This window comes from Solanum verrucosum, unplaced genomic scaffold, assembly GCF_900185275.1.
Source record: "Solanum verrucosum unplaced genomic scaffold, falcon-dt-bn FXZP01000137.1, whole genome shotgun sequence".
NCBI lineage: Eukaryota > Viridiplantae > Streptophyta > Magnoliopsida > Solanales > Solanaceae > Solanum > Solanum verrucosum.
The window spans coordinates 1,509,219-1,525,456 of NW_026020405.1; the positions used below are offsets into that span (position 1 = coordinate 1,509,219).

Sequence of the window (16,238 nt, forward strand, 5' to 3'; positions counted from 1 at the left end):
ATATTTTTTTGTTAAGTTGCCAGCTTCTTGTTATTGTATAAAGATCAATTGATGGCGTAAAAATTATTTATACTGCCAAATGTACGAAACATTCTCGAGATTTAAGCAATTGCATGTTGATATAACTAGTAAATATGTTTCTCCCTATGTTGATATATATATTTTATTGTTTAAGGAAAATATACACTTATTTTTTATTCTTCCTGACCAAAAAAGGGGAGTAGAAATTTTGCCTACTAACAGGATATATCTTCTTATACAAGGACGTTTTGTATAATCTAAGAAGACAAAAGATTTTTGTTTTTACTACTAAAGCATATGCCTATTTAAAAAGTTCGAAGACGTTGACAATTAGAGGTTTATTTGATCTAATCATTTGCCCACCAAAGTTTAGTCAATTTCAAAAAAAAATGATCTAATTTAATTTGATATGGAGTTCAAGAAAATAAAACACATTAGATTTTTACAATTTTGTGGTCCTAAATTAAAGTTTGGTCAAATATATTAAAATATCATTTAATCTTGTAGTTTTAAATATGTCACGTCAAAAGTTGAAATTAAAGTGTTTGTCAATAAAGGAAAATGATCATTTATTTTGAATCAGACTAAAAAGAAAAGAAAATCGTTCTTTTTTAAACGGTGAGAGTATATTTTATCCTTACGTCTATCATGCTTACCACAACATATCATGGAACACCACTACTTCCAAACATTTTTAAAGAGAATGCATTTATATAAAAATATATAATGGCCGTGATTGACCAATTTGAAGTTTTATAATGCTTTTTAAGTTTGATTAATCCAACTTTCTTCTCGAATTGTTTGAGAACATCCTGTTTCATGATGTGTGTCTACAGTGGCGGATCTAGAATTTCGTCAAAGAGGTGTCAAAATATAAAGAAATAAAATCGTATAGAAGTCAAGGAATGTCAATATGTAACCTTAACTACATGTGACTCCGCCACTATATATATATTCGAACCCAAAACTTCTTCATTCAAACGGACATCTATCATCACTACGCCAAAAACATTGTGAACTCAAACTGCGGAAATAATTTCTAAAGTTCGATGTACTAAAAGTTCTTGTCAATCATACAATCAACAATATATTGATGATTAAATTCAGAAGCAAATAAAAATACATAACAACATTCAACAAGAAAGAAAGATAGCTAAAAAGGAACTTACAAAACAGAGAAAAATCTTCATATATTGACCTTTTATTCTGGATCGATCACCACGGTAAATTTGTATTGTATAGTAATGAAGAACTATCCGAACTATATTGTCCAGAAAAGATGGTGCTGCTATTTGTGTAGGAGCTAGGATATTTTCCAGAGAAGTTGTCCATACCTATATTAGAATCAATTGGAATTGTATAAAGATCAACTTCCTTCTCATCTTCATGTTCCTTTCCATTAGTCCAAAGGCTAGTGAACTTTCTTAAACTCTCAAGTTCCATAGCCACTTCCTTCATCGTAGGCCTATCTTCTCCGTGCAAGTGAAGGCAACTCTTAATGAGCTCAGCTATCTTTTGAAGTTGCTCAAGACCTCCTTCTCTTACAACTCTACGATCAACAATTTGAAATAAGCTATTCTTGTTCATCGATGAGACAAAGTACTCCACCAAACATTTGTCCTTGTCACTAATTGTGTCCCTCAAAATAGGTTTCATCCCTGTTAAAAGTTCTGCAAGAACTACTCCAAAACTATAAACGTCACTTTTGTCTGTCAGTTGACCTGTCTGGAAATATTCAGGATCTAAGTACCCTAACGTTCCTTGAACCAATGTAGCAACACGTGTTTGGTCAAGAGGGACTAATCTTGAAGCTCCAAAATCTGCCACTTTTGCTGTGTAACCATCATCCAATAATATATTAGTAGATTTGACGTCTCTATGAATTATTGGCATCGATGCTGATGAATGAAGGTAAGCAAGTGAACTTGCTGTCTCTGAAGCAATTCTCAACCGATTTTGCAAAGATAACCCATTTTGATTGTGGATATGCTCGTAAAGAGTTCCATGAGAAACGTATTCGTAAACCAGTAAAGGCACTTCAGCTTCCAAACAACATCCAAAGAGTCTCACGACGTTTCTATGGTTTACTTGAGTAAGAATAAGTACCTCATTGATGAACTGTTCAATTTGATTCTCATCTACAATCTTAGATTTCTTAATAGCAACTATACTGTTATCAGGTAGAATACCTTTATAGACAATTCCAGTTCCACCGCGACCAAGAATTCTATCACTAGCATAGTTATTCGTCGCCTTCTTCAACTCCTCAGCTGTAAAAATTTTGGTTGCTTCCACACCACCCTTTTTAGAGGAGATTTGTTGTTTCAAGAGTAAACCACCATTTTGTTGGAAGAACTTCTCCCTACTTTTAATGAGTCTTCGTTTGTTGATACAAAAATAGAGCAAGATTGTCCCAACCACTAGGGATATAAAGCCAACTCCCATACCTGTGTTTATAACAACAGGAAGTGAATTCCTATGATCACTTCAATATATACATATATCTATATATATATATATATCTGAGAAACTTACCAACAGAAAACTTGATCCATGGGAACTCGGAGTTTGTTGCAATACAGACAAGACCATTGTTTTCACCATCATCAGTGTATCCTTTTGGACAAGAACAGTTGTAACTCCCCAGCGTGTTTATACAATTGTTGTGTTCACACTTATTGGAAGTTGAATTTTGACATTCATCAATATCTAACATGCCAAACAGAGAAACATACCACATTAATTTAATCCCTTTGGCTATGTCTCTATATCTTCTTTGTTTTACAACTAGCACAAGTTGTGATTATACCCGACGAAAATTCCAGGATTAATTACTTTGTCATTAATGGCAACTATGAGTATCTAATTAAGCATAACATATGAATCAGAATCTACTTCAACCGATATGCCCCAAGGCACGGCCATACATAACATAGAAATCACACTTAGAAAGGATGGACAATTAGGCCATGTTTCTCAATATAAACTTGTCTCCGACTAATATTATGCAAAATAAAAAAAATTAGCATTTTTTTTCGTGCTTTTACTCTCTCAAAGAGAGTGTATTAGATTTTCTTTGTCACCTAAGCACTCAGGGTAGAGTAATTCTAGTTTAAAAAATATATTTTAGAAGGGATATAGGACTCTTGCAAAGTTTGCGTGTGTAATAATAATTTTGATTATAATTGGATTGTCTTTTGAACCATATTTCCTAAAGAAAATGAAAGAAAAAAAAGTTTAAATATAAGGCAAAATATTTTTAGTAAAATTACATGTATTAACTTAGTTTAAATACAAGATAAAGAAAATATCTTCTTAAATTTGATATTCGGTTTCTATATTGGAGCTCTGATTAAATCTAAATCATGCACTGCAAGACCCATTTTAAGGTGACGCTCCTAACAAAATTTTCTCTATACTCAAAGTTCGAAACTTAAAATCTCTAATTAAAATTGGAATAGTACCTCCCCACTATACCACAAGTCAGGTTGATGGGTGACTATTATATATTGGTAAGTGTTTGAATTAGTCAAATTTTGATGAGAGCAAAACCTTAGTGAGGAGTCAACTTCACCTCTATCGTTATGGCCACGCTTCAATCAGGCAGATAATTAGGTACTTCGATTCATTAATTTCTAGTGTGTGGTGTTAAAAAGGCACTCACTATCCTACAATAAATATAAATGTCCCTATGATTTTGATATCCTACCCTTCTTGACACCCAACCTACTAAAGTATTTCTTTTCTTATTTTCAATTTATACCTCTTACTTTTTTTAATTCCTCCATTTCAATTGGTTTATAGGGAAAAGACTCAAATATGTATCAAACTTTAAATAAACGTTCATTTGTGCCATTTATTAAATGTTTGGCTCATCTGTGTCATTTCCATTTGAGGAAAGGTTCATCCGTGCCGTTGATTATTAACTGAAATTACATAGATGAGCCAAACTTTTAACGGATGACGTAGATGAGCCTTTTCTCAAAGTTCGGCGACATATTTGAGCCTTTTCTCTTTTAAAAATGATGTAATTAATGACGTGACCGAATCATAATTGACCACCTATAAAAAATAGTTTCGCAAAATCAGAACTATTTTCAGTTAACAAATAATGACATAGATGAGTCTTTTCTCAAACAGAAATGGCATAAATGAGCAAACTTTTAACGGATGGCATAGATGAGCTTTTTCTCAGAATTCAGTGGCATATTTGAGTTTTTCCCCTTGTTTATATGATTTTGAATTGACACAAAATTTTAAAAAAGTAAAAAAGTAATAATTGAATTTCCTGGTTTTAAGCTAAAAATATGTAGGAAAGTATTGAAATGTCCTTATTGATCTTATGATATTTCTCCTTGTTTATATGATTTTGAATTGACACAAAATTTAAAAAAAGTAAAAAAGTAATAATTGAATTTCCTGGTCTTAAGCTAAAAATATGTAGGAAAGTATTGAAATGTCCTTATTGATCTTATGATATTAAACATATCATATAGAAAGCTGAAATTAAAGAATTATCTAAAAAAAAAAATTCTATTCAAAACGAACTAAAAAACACCAAATTAAAATGGATGGAGTAATATATATGAAAAGAATATCACTGTACTAGTAAGAGTATGGAAATAAAATAATTCGTTGAAGTTTATCTAGCTTGCCTCAGTCGGGGGCGGAGCCAATTTTAATAATTTCGACTCCGTCACTGACTTCAACCTGAGTACTAAAAGTAAGAAATCAAGTTACCTAGATGGATATCTAGCTTGCCTCAGCCGGGAAGCGGATCCAATTTAAGCTTAAAGGGTTCATTCGAATCGGAAACTTACAAATTTAAAATTATATATATATAGCAGATGTTGAATCTCTATTTATTCTTTAGTTAATTGAAATTGTTAGTGATAATTCCGACTTGAATGAAATCAAGTTACCTGAGCAGCCTGGATGGATATATGGATTGCCTTCATATCCCGGGTCACAATGGCACCGATATCCACCAAGGCCAGTATCGGAATCAACACAATGGCTATTAATTAGGCAAGCATAATCGTTGCGCTTTTGTGCGTCAACACAAGTAAGATTATTTCCGATAGCCCAATCTAACACAATAGGAACATTATCCAAAATCCTGTTTTTAAGATTATTATCAGTAAGATCATGTTCGCCCCTGAATTGGAATCGGCTTGCCTCACCTAAAAACGCGTATCCACATCGATTAATAGACCAAATTCCGGTGTGATTTTCCACACTGTCCATCGCCGTGTTGAAGTATTTCAATCCTTTAGGTATTTCTATTTGACAGCACCCTGTACCCATACACCTTCCTTCAACAACATTAACACCATTGGAATTAGTACAGAAAGCGTAACATCCGTTACGAAAGTTGTCTCCAGTCATTATAGCAGATTCATCGCATCCAATTACGGTAAACATGTTAAGTGCTGAGAAACTGTATGGTGTTAATTTTTCGAAACGTAACCATGTTGGATTATCTGGTACTAAAAGCTGTCCTGTTTCTGAGTAACATCTCTGGTACAGCATATTTGATAAACGTATTTCAGAGTCTGAGATATCGTAGATTTTGATGTGTGATCTATAGAGTGTTGCACCAGACCCTGTACAGTTGATCTCGAAACTTGAGTCTATGGCACAATCTGATCCAATACCAAAAGGATACGGAACTGTAACGTTCCCGCACTGCTTTGGGCATCCTGGTTTGGCGATATTTGTACCTTTTGTGATTGTAGTAGGAGATACGGGACTGTCTGCCGTGGGATGGGCGGAGGTTGATGTCAAGATTATTAGCACAAAACAAGTAAATGAAAAAAACAGAGCAATTTGTCTGTGTTGCATGGTGTTAGTAATTTGGAGGAATGTATACACAACCTATTATATTCCATTATATTGGACTATTTAAGTACTCCTACAAATTAAAGACATGGGCTACTACTTCTTTAATCAAAGGTTTCGAATTTGAATTTTGGCTATGAAAAAATTCGTATAAGGAAGCTCTTTCTCTGGATATGGTCCTATGCAGTGTGAACAAGGAATAGTCGGGACTCCAATGCGGATAGAGAAACTAAAAAAAATAGAAAAATCATAGGTGTCGTTTGTTTGCTTCGTGAATGTTATACTATGTGCGTTTAAATTTGATTTGAATACAGAACTTAAGAAAATAAAGAAGATTTTTGAATACTCCCTTCATCCCATATTAGTTGATCATCTTTTTGAAACTAGTTGTCTATCTTACTAAATCAAAAAAGTATTAATTAAATTTTTCCTATATTATTCTTACAATTAATTCTTTTTTAAAGTGTTCCCATTTGTTTGTAAAATTTTCAAAAAGTGTTTTAAGGGGTAAATTAGTAAAATTATCTCTTAATATGTGAGAATAAAAATGATCAACTAATGCAGAATGGGAGAGTATTATGATATTAAACTATAAATATGTTGAATATATAAAAAAAAATTGTGAAATTAAATGTGTCGTGTGAAAAGATTATTAATCAAAGTACTCCTAATAATTTTCTTTTTTCTAATTCTGTGGATGCGAAAATAGAAAGATTCATTTCCACCACAATAAATATTCAAATGGTTATAAAGTGACGTGACGTCTATACAGTCGTGTATGTTGCAAGTTGTAACAGTAAGGATATTTACTTGTAATCACTGTGCTTTTAAATGTAGATTAGGACTTGAGAGGGAAAGGAGAAAAGAGGATTATTTATCCGTTTGGTCTTAAAAAATATTAATTTTATAGGAAAATCAGTGTTTTATCATCAAATTTTCAAATTTAACTTAAAAGTTATTCTTAAATATAAATAAAAACATTATTCTAGATATTTCTTTAAAAAAAATATATAGCCATACAAAATGGCCTCGTCAAATTCATAAACTTAACTTTGTACTAATAATAATGTGCATGCCACACCAAAGAGCAAAGACTTTGACAATGTCAAAGTCAAGAAGGAGACATTATTTTCTATTCGCTTTGCGGGCAAAAATAAATCCAGACAACTTTCTGTTTGGCCATACATTTTGGCTCAAATATTTTCAAAAAACAAAAATATATTATTCAGAGATTTTGACTTGATACAGAGTTTAAGAAAGAAAGATAGATTTTAAAATTTATAATTTAAAATATGTCATAAAAATGTTTGTATAGATATAATTAATCATTTAATTAAAGGTAAAAGAGGTATTTTTAAGTTTAATTACTAAAATATCTAGAAATGTCATTCTTTTTGTGACTATCGAAAAGAAAAGGCAAATCATATAAATTGAGACAGAAAACATATAAAAGGGAGTTAGGACTTAACAAACATGTCTATTATTTTTTTTTGTTATTGATGAACTATTCTTATATTTTATAACTAAAAATGTAAATTGTAATTATGACTTAAATAAATTATAGATATAAAATTAATGTTATTGAACATGTACACACAGCACGGATTATCATTAAATAGTACTTCAAATAATTAAGTATTGGTTTATCAAATTAGTTAATTATTTCAATTGCAAATATAAAAAATGAGTTGTAGAAAATTTTAAATGTAACTATCCTCAGGATCATTTCGTATTTTCAGTCGTTTTTCCTTGCTCTCTCCCTTGTGATAGAGTCATTTTTGACTTGCAAAGATGAGTGAAATTTTTTTTACGGTGATTGGATGAAAATTTTAAATTGACAAGCTCAAATTTGAATTTTGAAAGTTTCATTAAAATGGGAAGGTAATATCTGAAGTAGTTGGATAGTTTGCAAAGATGCTGAGAATAATTAAATTAAATGACCATATATAAATGAAATGACTCGAATTAGTTTTATTTATTAACCGTTATATATAATTGTTTCACATACTCACTCCTGATAATATAAAAGGTGTTTGTTTGATATGAATATAAATGTATGCGGTGGGAAAATAGTAGAGAGGAGTCGTGTCATTGTGCATGCATATGTGTGTCTTTGTTTTGACACGTAACTCATCAAATATATATATATACCTCGCTCCTCTATGAACTTAGCTTGCTCATTTTATTATATTAGAAAAAAAGTTAGAATGGCATCAGAGCAAGAAGAACGATCTCAACTTGATGCTAGAGCTAGACAGGGAGAGACAGTTGTACCTGGTGGCACTGGTGGAAAAAGCCTTGAAGCTCAAGAACATCTAGCTCAGGGTAGAAGCAGAGGAGGTCAAACAAGAAGGGAGCAGCTAGGAACAGAAGGATACCAAGAACTAGGACAAAAAGGAGGACAAACTAGGAAAGAACAAATAGGGAAACAAGGCTACAAAGAAATGGGTCGAAAAGGCGGACTTAGTAGTACTAATACTGAGAAATCCCCCCCTCAACACGACATGTAGTTGCCTTCAACTGTTTTATTATGGAGTAGTATTTCATGTTTTAGCTAGTTTGCTTCTTGTACGTTTAGTTATGAATAAGGTAGCTGCATGCAAATTAATAGCTTGTAGCTTCTTTGTATCCAGCCTCTTATCTATCAAAAAATATATAACTTATTTTTGCATCACCAGTCCTTTAATTTGTGGTATTGCTTCTTTAGCTATTTATTATGAGAGATTTATAGACACTATCTAATAGTAAGAAATCTACAAAAAAAATCCATTCGAGTGAATGAAATATATGATTGATAAAGCAGGCATCAACTTGTATGCATGTGTATCAAATAAAGACATGCGAGTTGTACTCATATCATTTTTAATAAACGTAATTTTCTATGTTCAAATTCAATTTCTTCTTGCGTTTCAACTTTTATTTAATTTTGTTTTGTTAAAATAAATAATAAAAATCATCCAAAATTTGCATAAAACGATCATACAAAATCTGCATAAATTAAATTAAATTTTACATCCTAATCTAGCATTCTACATTTAAGGAAAAGTAAAACACAAGTCATCAAATAGAAAGAGCTTTAATTTGTTTGCTCTAAGCAGCTTGGCATCTCCACTTGAATATTAATGGCTAGTTGCTAAAGCAGTAACCAAAAGACCAAGTATAAGAAATGGCTGTGCACTGGCCTGAAATGAGATACAATTGGTATTAGTTTGACAAAGCCAAATTAAGAGAATGGTTTACATTTCCGACGTTTTAAGTTGTAGTACAAAGGAAGCCGAAGGTACCTGATATTTAACGTCATATTTTACTGGATCTTTGAGGAAGTACTTGAACTGCAGAGCCAAAATGAATTACATGTTAGATCACGGTTTCCTTGCAGAGAACCAAGTCATATATCTACTTTTATCAGGCAACTGATCCACACTTTTCGAATCCAATTATGTAAGCCAGCCACTCTTTCTTTCTACGTCAGTGTATAAAAGTCAAACTCTCAGGTGATTAGATTAGAATTGTGTGGCTCTGTTAGCACGATAAGGTGTTACCTGGAAGAAGACTTGTGGAGCAATTAAACCTAGAAGTGCAAAAGCATAATAGGGTTTGCCAGCACCTAAAAGATACCCTGCAACAAACAAGACATAATGCAGTTACAAGCTTGTTTAAGGCATAAATATGTCCACATTCAGAAAAGTATATCTCCTAAATGACAGCCATTATCTTTAGCATAATGAAAGCTTACTTTGGCCTGAACTTAGAAAAGTTTAGATGATCTTAGGTGCTTTAGTTTGTGACTGGGTTTGACAGCACTTAAGTAGCCTTTGTACCACCCTAATTTTCAAGCAACATAAATCTGCAGCTCTAACTTTCAAAGAGAGAATTCCAAACAATCAAATGTAGTGATTACCCTCTCTAAGGTAGCAGAAACTAAACTTCTCTTGGTTTGTATTTTTTTTTAAGAAGAAACTGTGGTGTCCAAGCAAACTTGTGCACAAATCGACTAAATCTACGGGGTCCCTACTAGCTCCCACCAGCACAACAGGTGCCGGGTAACGCTATCCACCAAAGCTTGGGCAAATAAGAAGAACTGACCAAGTTTTTTTACCTTCGCTAGAATTTGAACCTGAGACCTTATGGTTCCTAGCATACTTTATTGACCACTAGGCCACACCCTTGGTGCTTCTCTTGATTTTCATATAGTCTGAAGTCGAGGAGACTGTTAATAGCGTCTACCATGCACGTCAATACTGGCAGTTACTAATCATTTCTATCGTCAACAATCACCATTTCAGAAAGCTATCACCTAACATCCATTTCTTACTTTCACATAATATATTGATATAATGACACAAGCTTCAATGAAGATACACGACTTAGGAGGACCAGAAGGTCATCATGTGTTAACATATATAGATCTGACAGTTGTTGATAAAACAAGAACAACGATCACCTGCCACTGATATCTGAGTTATGTCAATGGCACCAACACAAATCCATTTAGCAGCTTCAGAACCAAAAGCTACTGGAAGTGACTAAAAATAGTGTCACAAGAAAGTCAGTATAGTCATAGATATGCCCGATTGTGTATGAAAACTCAAACTTAGTGGAGATATATACCTGAAGCCCCATAGCCCTATCTCCTTCAATGCTTTTGAAATCATTTACAATGGCTATGCCCAGCTGCAAAACAATAGACAAAAGGTAAGATGACTATTGATGCATGATCAGAAAATAAAACAAAGGTGCTTTTGCAGACTCTTACACCGGCAATGCTGTACAATAGTGTTAGTACAATTACGTCAGGTGTAAGGGTCCCGAACAAAGCTTGACCAGCCCACCTACATCAAGAAATTAAAAGGGTTATGCATTACACAGTAAATAAGAAACTTTTTCCCTCCTGAGCACAAACCAAAACGCTGAAGTAATACATTTATAAAAACTCTTTGCTGCAAAAAGGTAATTTTTGTCACACATGATCCCATCTGTGGGACTAAATAAATGAGAACAAACTTCTCTACCAAGTCTCCAAGCAAATGATGCCTAGTCAACTTAGGTTAACATTCAACATGATCATACTTGCATGATTGGAGAAATAGTTCACCTAATCAACCTTCTTATACAGCAAAGTGCAAACAGATAAGACCCTCCCCCCACCCCGTCTCACATCATGGATTTCCCTTTCTGGATTATCTCGACTATTAGAAAATTATACACAGAAACAGAAGTTAATCTAGACACCTAAGTTTTTGTTGTTCAAATATCATAAACAACTATAATCTATACTTCCCCAGAATAATTTTACGCACAAGTAAAAAACTACCTTAAAAGTTTCCTTTTTCTTTGTAAGTAGACATTAAAGTTTTCTTTCTATCGTCACGAATAGATAAGTAAATGAAAATAAGCCCTGATAAAGTTGTCATAAAAAAACAGGATGGAGGCAGCAACTCGGAGCCAAAGGGAAGGCCAGGTTATTAGCTTTCCTATATGTAAGGCCATGTTATTATTATGAGAGGTAACTTGTTAAGACTGCTCCACTTTAGACAGGTTCTTTCTATTTTTGGAAGTAAATCTCGATAAGTTGCAGAGTACTTAGAAGAAAGTTTGATATATACCAAGGCAAGCTGATATAACTTGCTCCTAAAGCAAAATTTCCAATCCATCCATTCTGTTTGAGCTGCACAAAATTTTTTATATCAAAACTGTTCACATTTTGATACTGTACAAAAAAGTGTGTTCAGAGGATTGTGAAAGATAACGCTATTACCTTTAATGGTGGAGCTGAGTAGATGTAGGAGAGCAAGGATCCACCAAGTGCAAGGTAAAATATTACAGGAAAGTCATGCCCTGCCTATAACAACAATGATCATAGAATTGAGACGTTTCCAGATAAATAACTAGATAATTAGCAGATTTAAGGACTTACCCACACATCTAAAATACCAGCTAAACCAAGACCTCCTAAAAGAAGCACCCATATTTGAGTAATGACCTGGTATCAACGATATTTTGATGAGAACATAGAGAATTTCTGGAATTAGTTTTCACTTTTCAACATATCTGTAGACAATCTCAAACAAGACATACCTCTTGTTCAGATATTGCCCCTGAAGGAATTGGACGGTACGGTTCATTAATAGCATCAATCTCTCTATCATACCAATCATTAATAGTCTAAACATAAAGCAAAAAGTTACTTCCTAGGATTTCTGAAGTAGACACTCTATCTTGAAAAGTATTAACTTGACCTCACAAGAGAAGTACCTGAGTATAGCCAGTTAGAAATGGGCCAGACATCAACATACAAACAATTGATTTGGCCACATCCTCTGGAGTCCAGTGGAAATTCCCTATGACAAGGTTTCGAAAATAAATTAGATACATGCAGAGAGCCCACAAAGTACATATTTGTCTAATCACAACTGTATAAATAAAAGCTTTTATTGGAAAACAGTTTCCCTTGCAAAAGTGACCCACAAAGATACGATGAAGTATAAAAATAAAAAATTAACTTAAACTGACAACATACTGTCATGGCAGATCTAGTATCATTTGCACGGCACCAAGCCACGGCTGATGTACTTCTAATAGGCTATAACACAGGGCAATAATCCTTTTTCTTATAAGGAGATAAGGAAGTATTTTTACGAAATGCAATCAGATTGTAGCTTCATAATCTCATATTTGTTTACACAGCCTGATGACAATTTACATCTGAGGCAAAGTTTCTATGAATATAAAGTGTTCAATTCAAAATAGAGAGAAGCACGGAAAACATCCCTGAACTTGGTGCAAATTATTAATTTCGTCACCGAACTATTGACTGCCTTAAAAACACCCATCTACTTGACTAACTAAACTTAGATACACCCTTGATTTGCCACATGGCATAGCAAGTGGTCTCAAACTCTTAGGAGCATGGGGCTCTTAATAAAAAGCCGAGAAAAGTGTTGAAAACATCCCTAAACTTAGCGAGAATTAAGGAATATATTCCACTCATGTTGCAAGAGCGGGGGTGTATTTAAGTACAGTTAATCAAGTAAAGGGCTGTTTTTAAGACTGAAAATAGTTCAGGAATGCAACTAATAATTCACGTCAAGTTTAGGGGTGTTTTCAATACTTCTCTCATTCAAAATATAAGAGCATTTCATGATTTGATAACTAAATGTTGTGACTGCATTCCTTTAATGTTTGGGAAATTAAAATTTATCAGAACAAACAGGATATGAAAATAGAAATTGGAGATATCTAGGGAGGGATGTTGAAGGAGACATTTAAATACTCCTTGAACATGTCTCTAGCAATTGAGTTTTAAGAATATGTGCCTAGTACTAGTAGTACCAGAAGCAGCAGCTCCACAGACCACGCCCCAGATAAGGGGAGGCCAAGTAACAGGTTTTGTAAGCTGAACCCGAATCTTCCACTTTTCCTGTAAAGAAGTGAATAGAGAAAAGTAAGTATTGAATTATTTAGTTGGATATATATATACACACACTAATCGCATCCCTCTTTTCTATGCTTTTTCTCTTGCCCTCTTTAACTATCCAACCGGCAAAGCAGACTCTAGTAAGAAATCTTAAGGTGTTCTTTCAGGTTTATGACATCATGCAGAAAATATAAAAAAGGAGAGTATTTATAGAACTTCTGCAATGGTAAAAGCATGAGTAAACTCTTCCCAAAGAATGACCAGGCATTTACCTGTCGAAGACTTCCTGTGCTACAAACAAGAATTTCCCACATGATCAAAAGTCAATAATGAATGGAGATGATTTTTTGCTAGTAGATGCATCTTATTAGTTATTAACCTGTCCTCAGTGTGGTGTGTAGTTTTGCAGGTAGATTAATGTTCACGATTTTCTTGAGTGTATGAAGTGGTTAAGGATATCAGACATAACAGGCACTTATATCAATGAACTACGCTTCAATACCAAACAAAGTCGGGTCATATAGAAGCCTCTAAAACAAGTTCACTATATCCCAGCCTGAAACATTCCAATACTACTTTACAACAATAACTATGTCTCAAACCCAAGTCATCTCCAATACTACTTTGTTTATAAATAATCTATCTTCTAACGAAATGCAGGATTTACTAAAGAAGAAGTTTTCAAGTCACACACTTATCTCTACAATATACACGTCTTTAACCAGACCAAAAGGACTTCTGGCAAGTACCAGACATAATAAAAATGTAAAAACAATAATACAGAAACAAAATTAACCTTTATCCCAGCTAACTGGTATGGCCTCCATTGCTTTCTACTCATAACTATATCCGCATTGATTTTGATTTTTGAGAGATTGCAGGTCTTTTAAAACAACTTCACTCCATGTAATTTTAGACCTACCCTGTCCTATGTTAGTTACTTCAATCATCATAGTGCTGTGCCAACAGACAAATGCAGTTTATATAAGCCATGACCAAAACCATCTCAGACTACATCTCATTTTATCCCTTGAGTTTGTTACTTGTACCTTCAGACAGATGTGATCAATTCTAATCTTATCTTACACAATCTGTTAGCACATTCATCTTAAGATCCGTATTTCTGCTGCACTCATCCAACATTCACTCCCAATTAGCATTGTTTGTCTCACCATTATTCTATAGAACTTGAGTTTCACTTTGTCAAGTATCTTCCTATCGCATAACACTCTCGTAACACTCCTCCATTTCAGGTGTTCTATTTTAATTCTATGCATTTCGTGTCTTATATCATTCTTTTAAATATTGTGCTTACTATATAATATGCTTCCATTTGAGCACCACAATTCATCTAAAACTCATTTCACCTCATCCTTATGTTTCGCTAAACGGCAGTTTCATAACAGGCATTTATGAACTAAATGACTCAGAGTAACAAATTAAAGTTAAGAACAGATTCAAATTCAAAGCTCAAAATAACAATAAATCCAAGAATAAACCCATTTAGCCCACCGTTTCTTGCTTGGCTCCTTTGATTCCAAGAATCTGGTTTATACTTGAGCCACCAGCAGCTGGTGCCTTATCCGGTGCCTGTGCTTTAGCTGCCACACAATATTTGAAACTCTCATAAATACCCAAAACCCAATTAGTTTTTTTTTAAAAAAAAAAAAAAGTCACCTTCTTTTTCAGTCTCTGTTGCTCTAACAACCAGCCTTCTTCCTATAAAGGTATCCAAAATAACAAACATAAATGCATTAAATAGACAAACAAATTGAAGTTAATTGCATGTATGAATTTTTTGAGTGAGCTTACGAGAGAGGGAGAAGGAAATTTGTGAAGAGCGAAGTGGGTTGTTGTAGTTGAAATTTGATAGTTTAATAGATGGCACAGAGTTGAGGAGAGAAGCCATTGCAATGGAAGTTCAGTGAAAGGAGAGCTTTTTAGTCTGATGATAACTTTTTTCTTTGGTTTAATACTATGTTAAAACAATTTATGCCCAAAATGATTCTTTCTTTTCCATTTGCTATTTTATATAACAACTCACTCTTTTCTAGACTTAAAAAAATGAATATACTTTTTGTGTTCTTTAAAAAAAAAATGGGCTTGTTTAAATAAGTGGGGTTGAGGAATATAATAGTAGTTAGCTAGTTATATTACTTACTTTCTATAAAAATTAATAATAAATGTTTTAGCACTTGGTGAACAATTAATTAATTAATCCAAATTCTTATATTAGACTAAATTTTTAGGATTAAATTTTTGGTCCACGAACCCTTTTATTGATACTAATAATAAAAAAATAAAAAAAAGTAAAAATAGCTTTGAGATGAAGCCCAATCTGTCTTGTCTACAAAATATAGTCGGGTCCAACAAATGACCCAGCCCATAAAGTGAAAGGACAATAATTATAAAGAAAAAATTACTTAAATACATCACTTATTTTATCGTATTCTTTCGAATTTTCTTCCATTGGAAAAATTACAAAAATTTCTACTATTTCGTATCGATCGGATATATCACTTTATGCGATGTATCGGGACATTGAGTGATGTATCTGAAAATCGAGACGTAATGTATCAGGATGTTGAATGATGTATCCGAAATCAGGACGTGATGTATTGGAATGTTTTGGAATATTGTATCTGGATTCCACCAAATTTAAGAAAATTTTGTAATTTGGAAAAGAATAAGGATATGATGTAATTAGCTCCTCATTAGATAGGATTTTGTGTAAAAATTCCTAATATAAATTCTCCAGCAGTGAAGAGTCTTCACTATTCTTTGCAAAAGTTGTCTCTTCCTCTTCTAGATTGATAATAGATGGATCATTGTCTCCTCAGAAGTTTCACAACACCAACATCTAGACTATGTTTATCTTCATTCTCTTCGAGTTATCATCTTTAGTAACCCTTCTCCTCCAAACTCTTTTTATGAAAAAATCATCTTAACTAGACAGTTG

General features: G+C 33.3%; 2 protein-coding genes and 1 pseudogene across 4 annotated transcripts in view; 1 reads left to right on the plus strand and 2 right to left on the minus strand.

Moving 5' to 3' along the window:
- LOC125840355 (chlorophyll synthase, chloroplastic) overlaps positions 1 to 15,297 on the minus strand; it is a 132,222-nt gene extending 116,925 nt beyond the window's left edge. For all 3 annotated transcript variants that reach the window (XM_049519317.1, XM_049519319.1, XM_049519318.1), the window contains exons 1-15: positions 15,092 to 15,297; positions 14,957 to 14,998; positions 14,792 to 14,880; positions 13,195 to 13,282; positions 12,118 to 12,203; positions 11,941 to 12,027; positions 11,780 to 11,845; positions 11,621 to 11,704; positions 11,469 to 11,530; positions 10,619 to 10,694; positions 10,474 to 10,536; positions 10,307 to 10,388; positions 9,405 to 9,481; positions 9,147 to 9,194; positions 8,971 to 9,044 (exon numbers count right to left, since the gene is read on the minus strand). In XM_049519317.1, the coding sequence (XP_049375274.1) occupies positions 8,982 to 9,044; positions 9,147 to 9,194; positions 9,405 to 9,481; positions 10,307 to 10,388; positions 10,474 to 10,536; positions 10,619 to 10,694; positions 11,469 to 11,530; positions 11,621 to 11,704; positions 11,780 to 11,845; positions 11,941 to 12,027; positions 12,118 to 12,203; positions 13,195 to 13,282; positions 14,792 to 14,880; positions 14,957 to 14,998; positions 15,092 to 15,188 (1,110 nt within the window). In that variant the 5' untranslated portion in view covers positions 15,189 to 15,297 and the 3' untranslated portion in view covers positions 8,971 to 8,981. The remainder of the gene's footprint in view (positions 1 to 8,970; positions 9,045 to 9,146; positions 9,195 to 9,404; positions 9,482 to 10,306; positions 10,389 to 10,473; positions 10,537 to 10,618; positions 10,695 to 11,468; positions 11,531 to 11,620; positions 11,705 to 11,779; positions 11,846 to 11,940; positions 12,028 to 12,117; positions 12,204 to 13,194; positions 13,283 to 14,791; positions 14,881 to 14,956; positions 14,999 to 15,091) is intronic.
- Positions 787 to 5,865, minus strand: LOC125840320 (wall-associated receptor kinase 2-like; annotated as a pseudogene).
- Positions 8,066 to 8,372, plus strand: LOC125840321 (carrot ABA-induced in somatic embryos 3-like). The gene has a single exon (XM_049519280.1). It carries the CDS (start codon positions 8,070 to 8,072, stop codon positions 8,370 to 8,372), a length of 303 nt encoding a protein of 100 aa, XP_049375237.1. The 5' UTR covers positions 8,066 to 8,069.
- Positions 15,298 to 16,238: the final 941 nt, after the last annotated feature.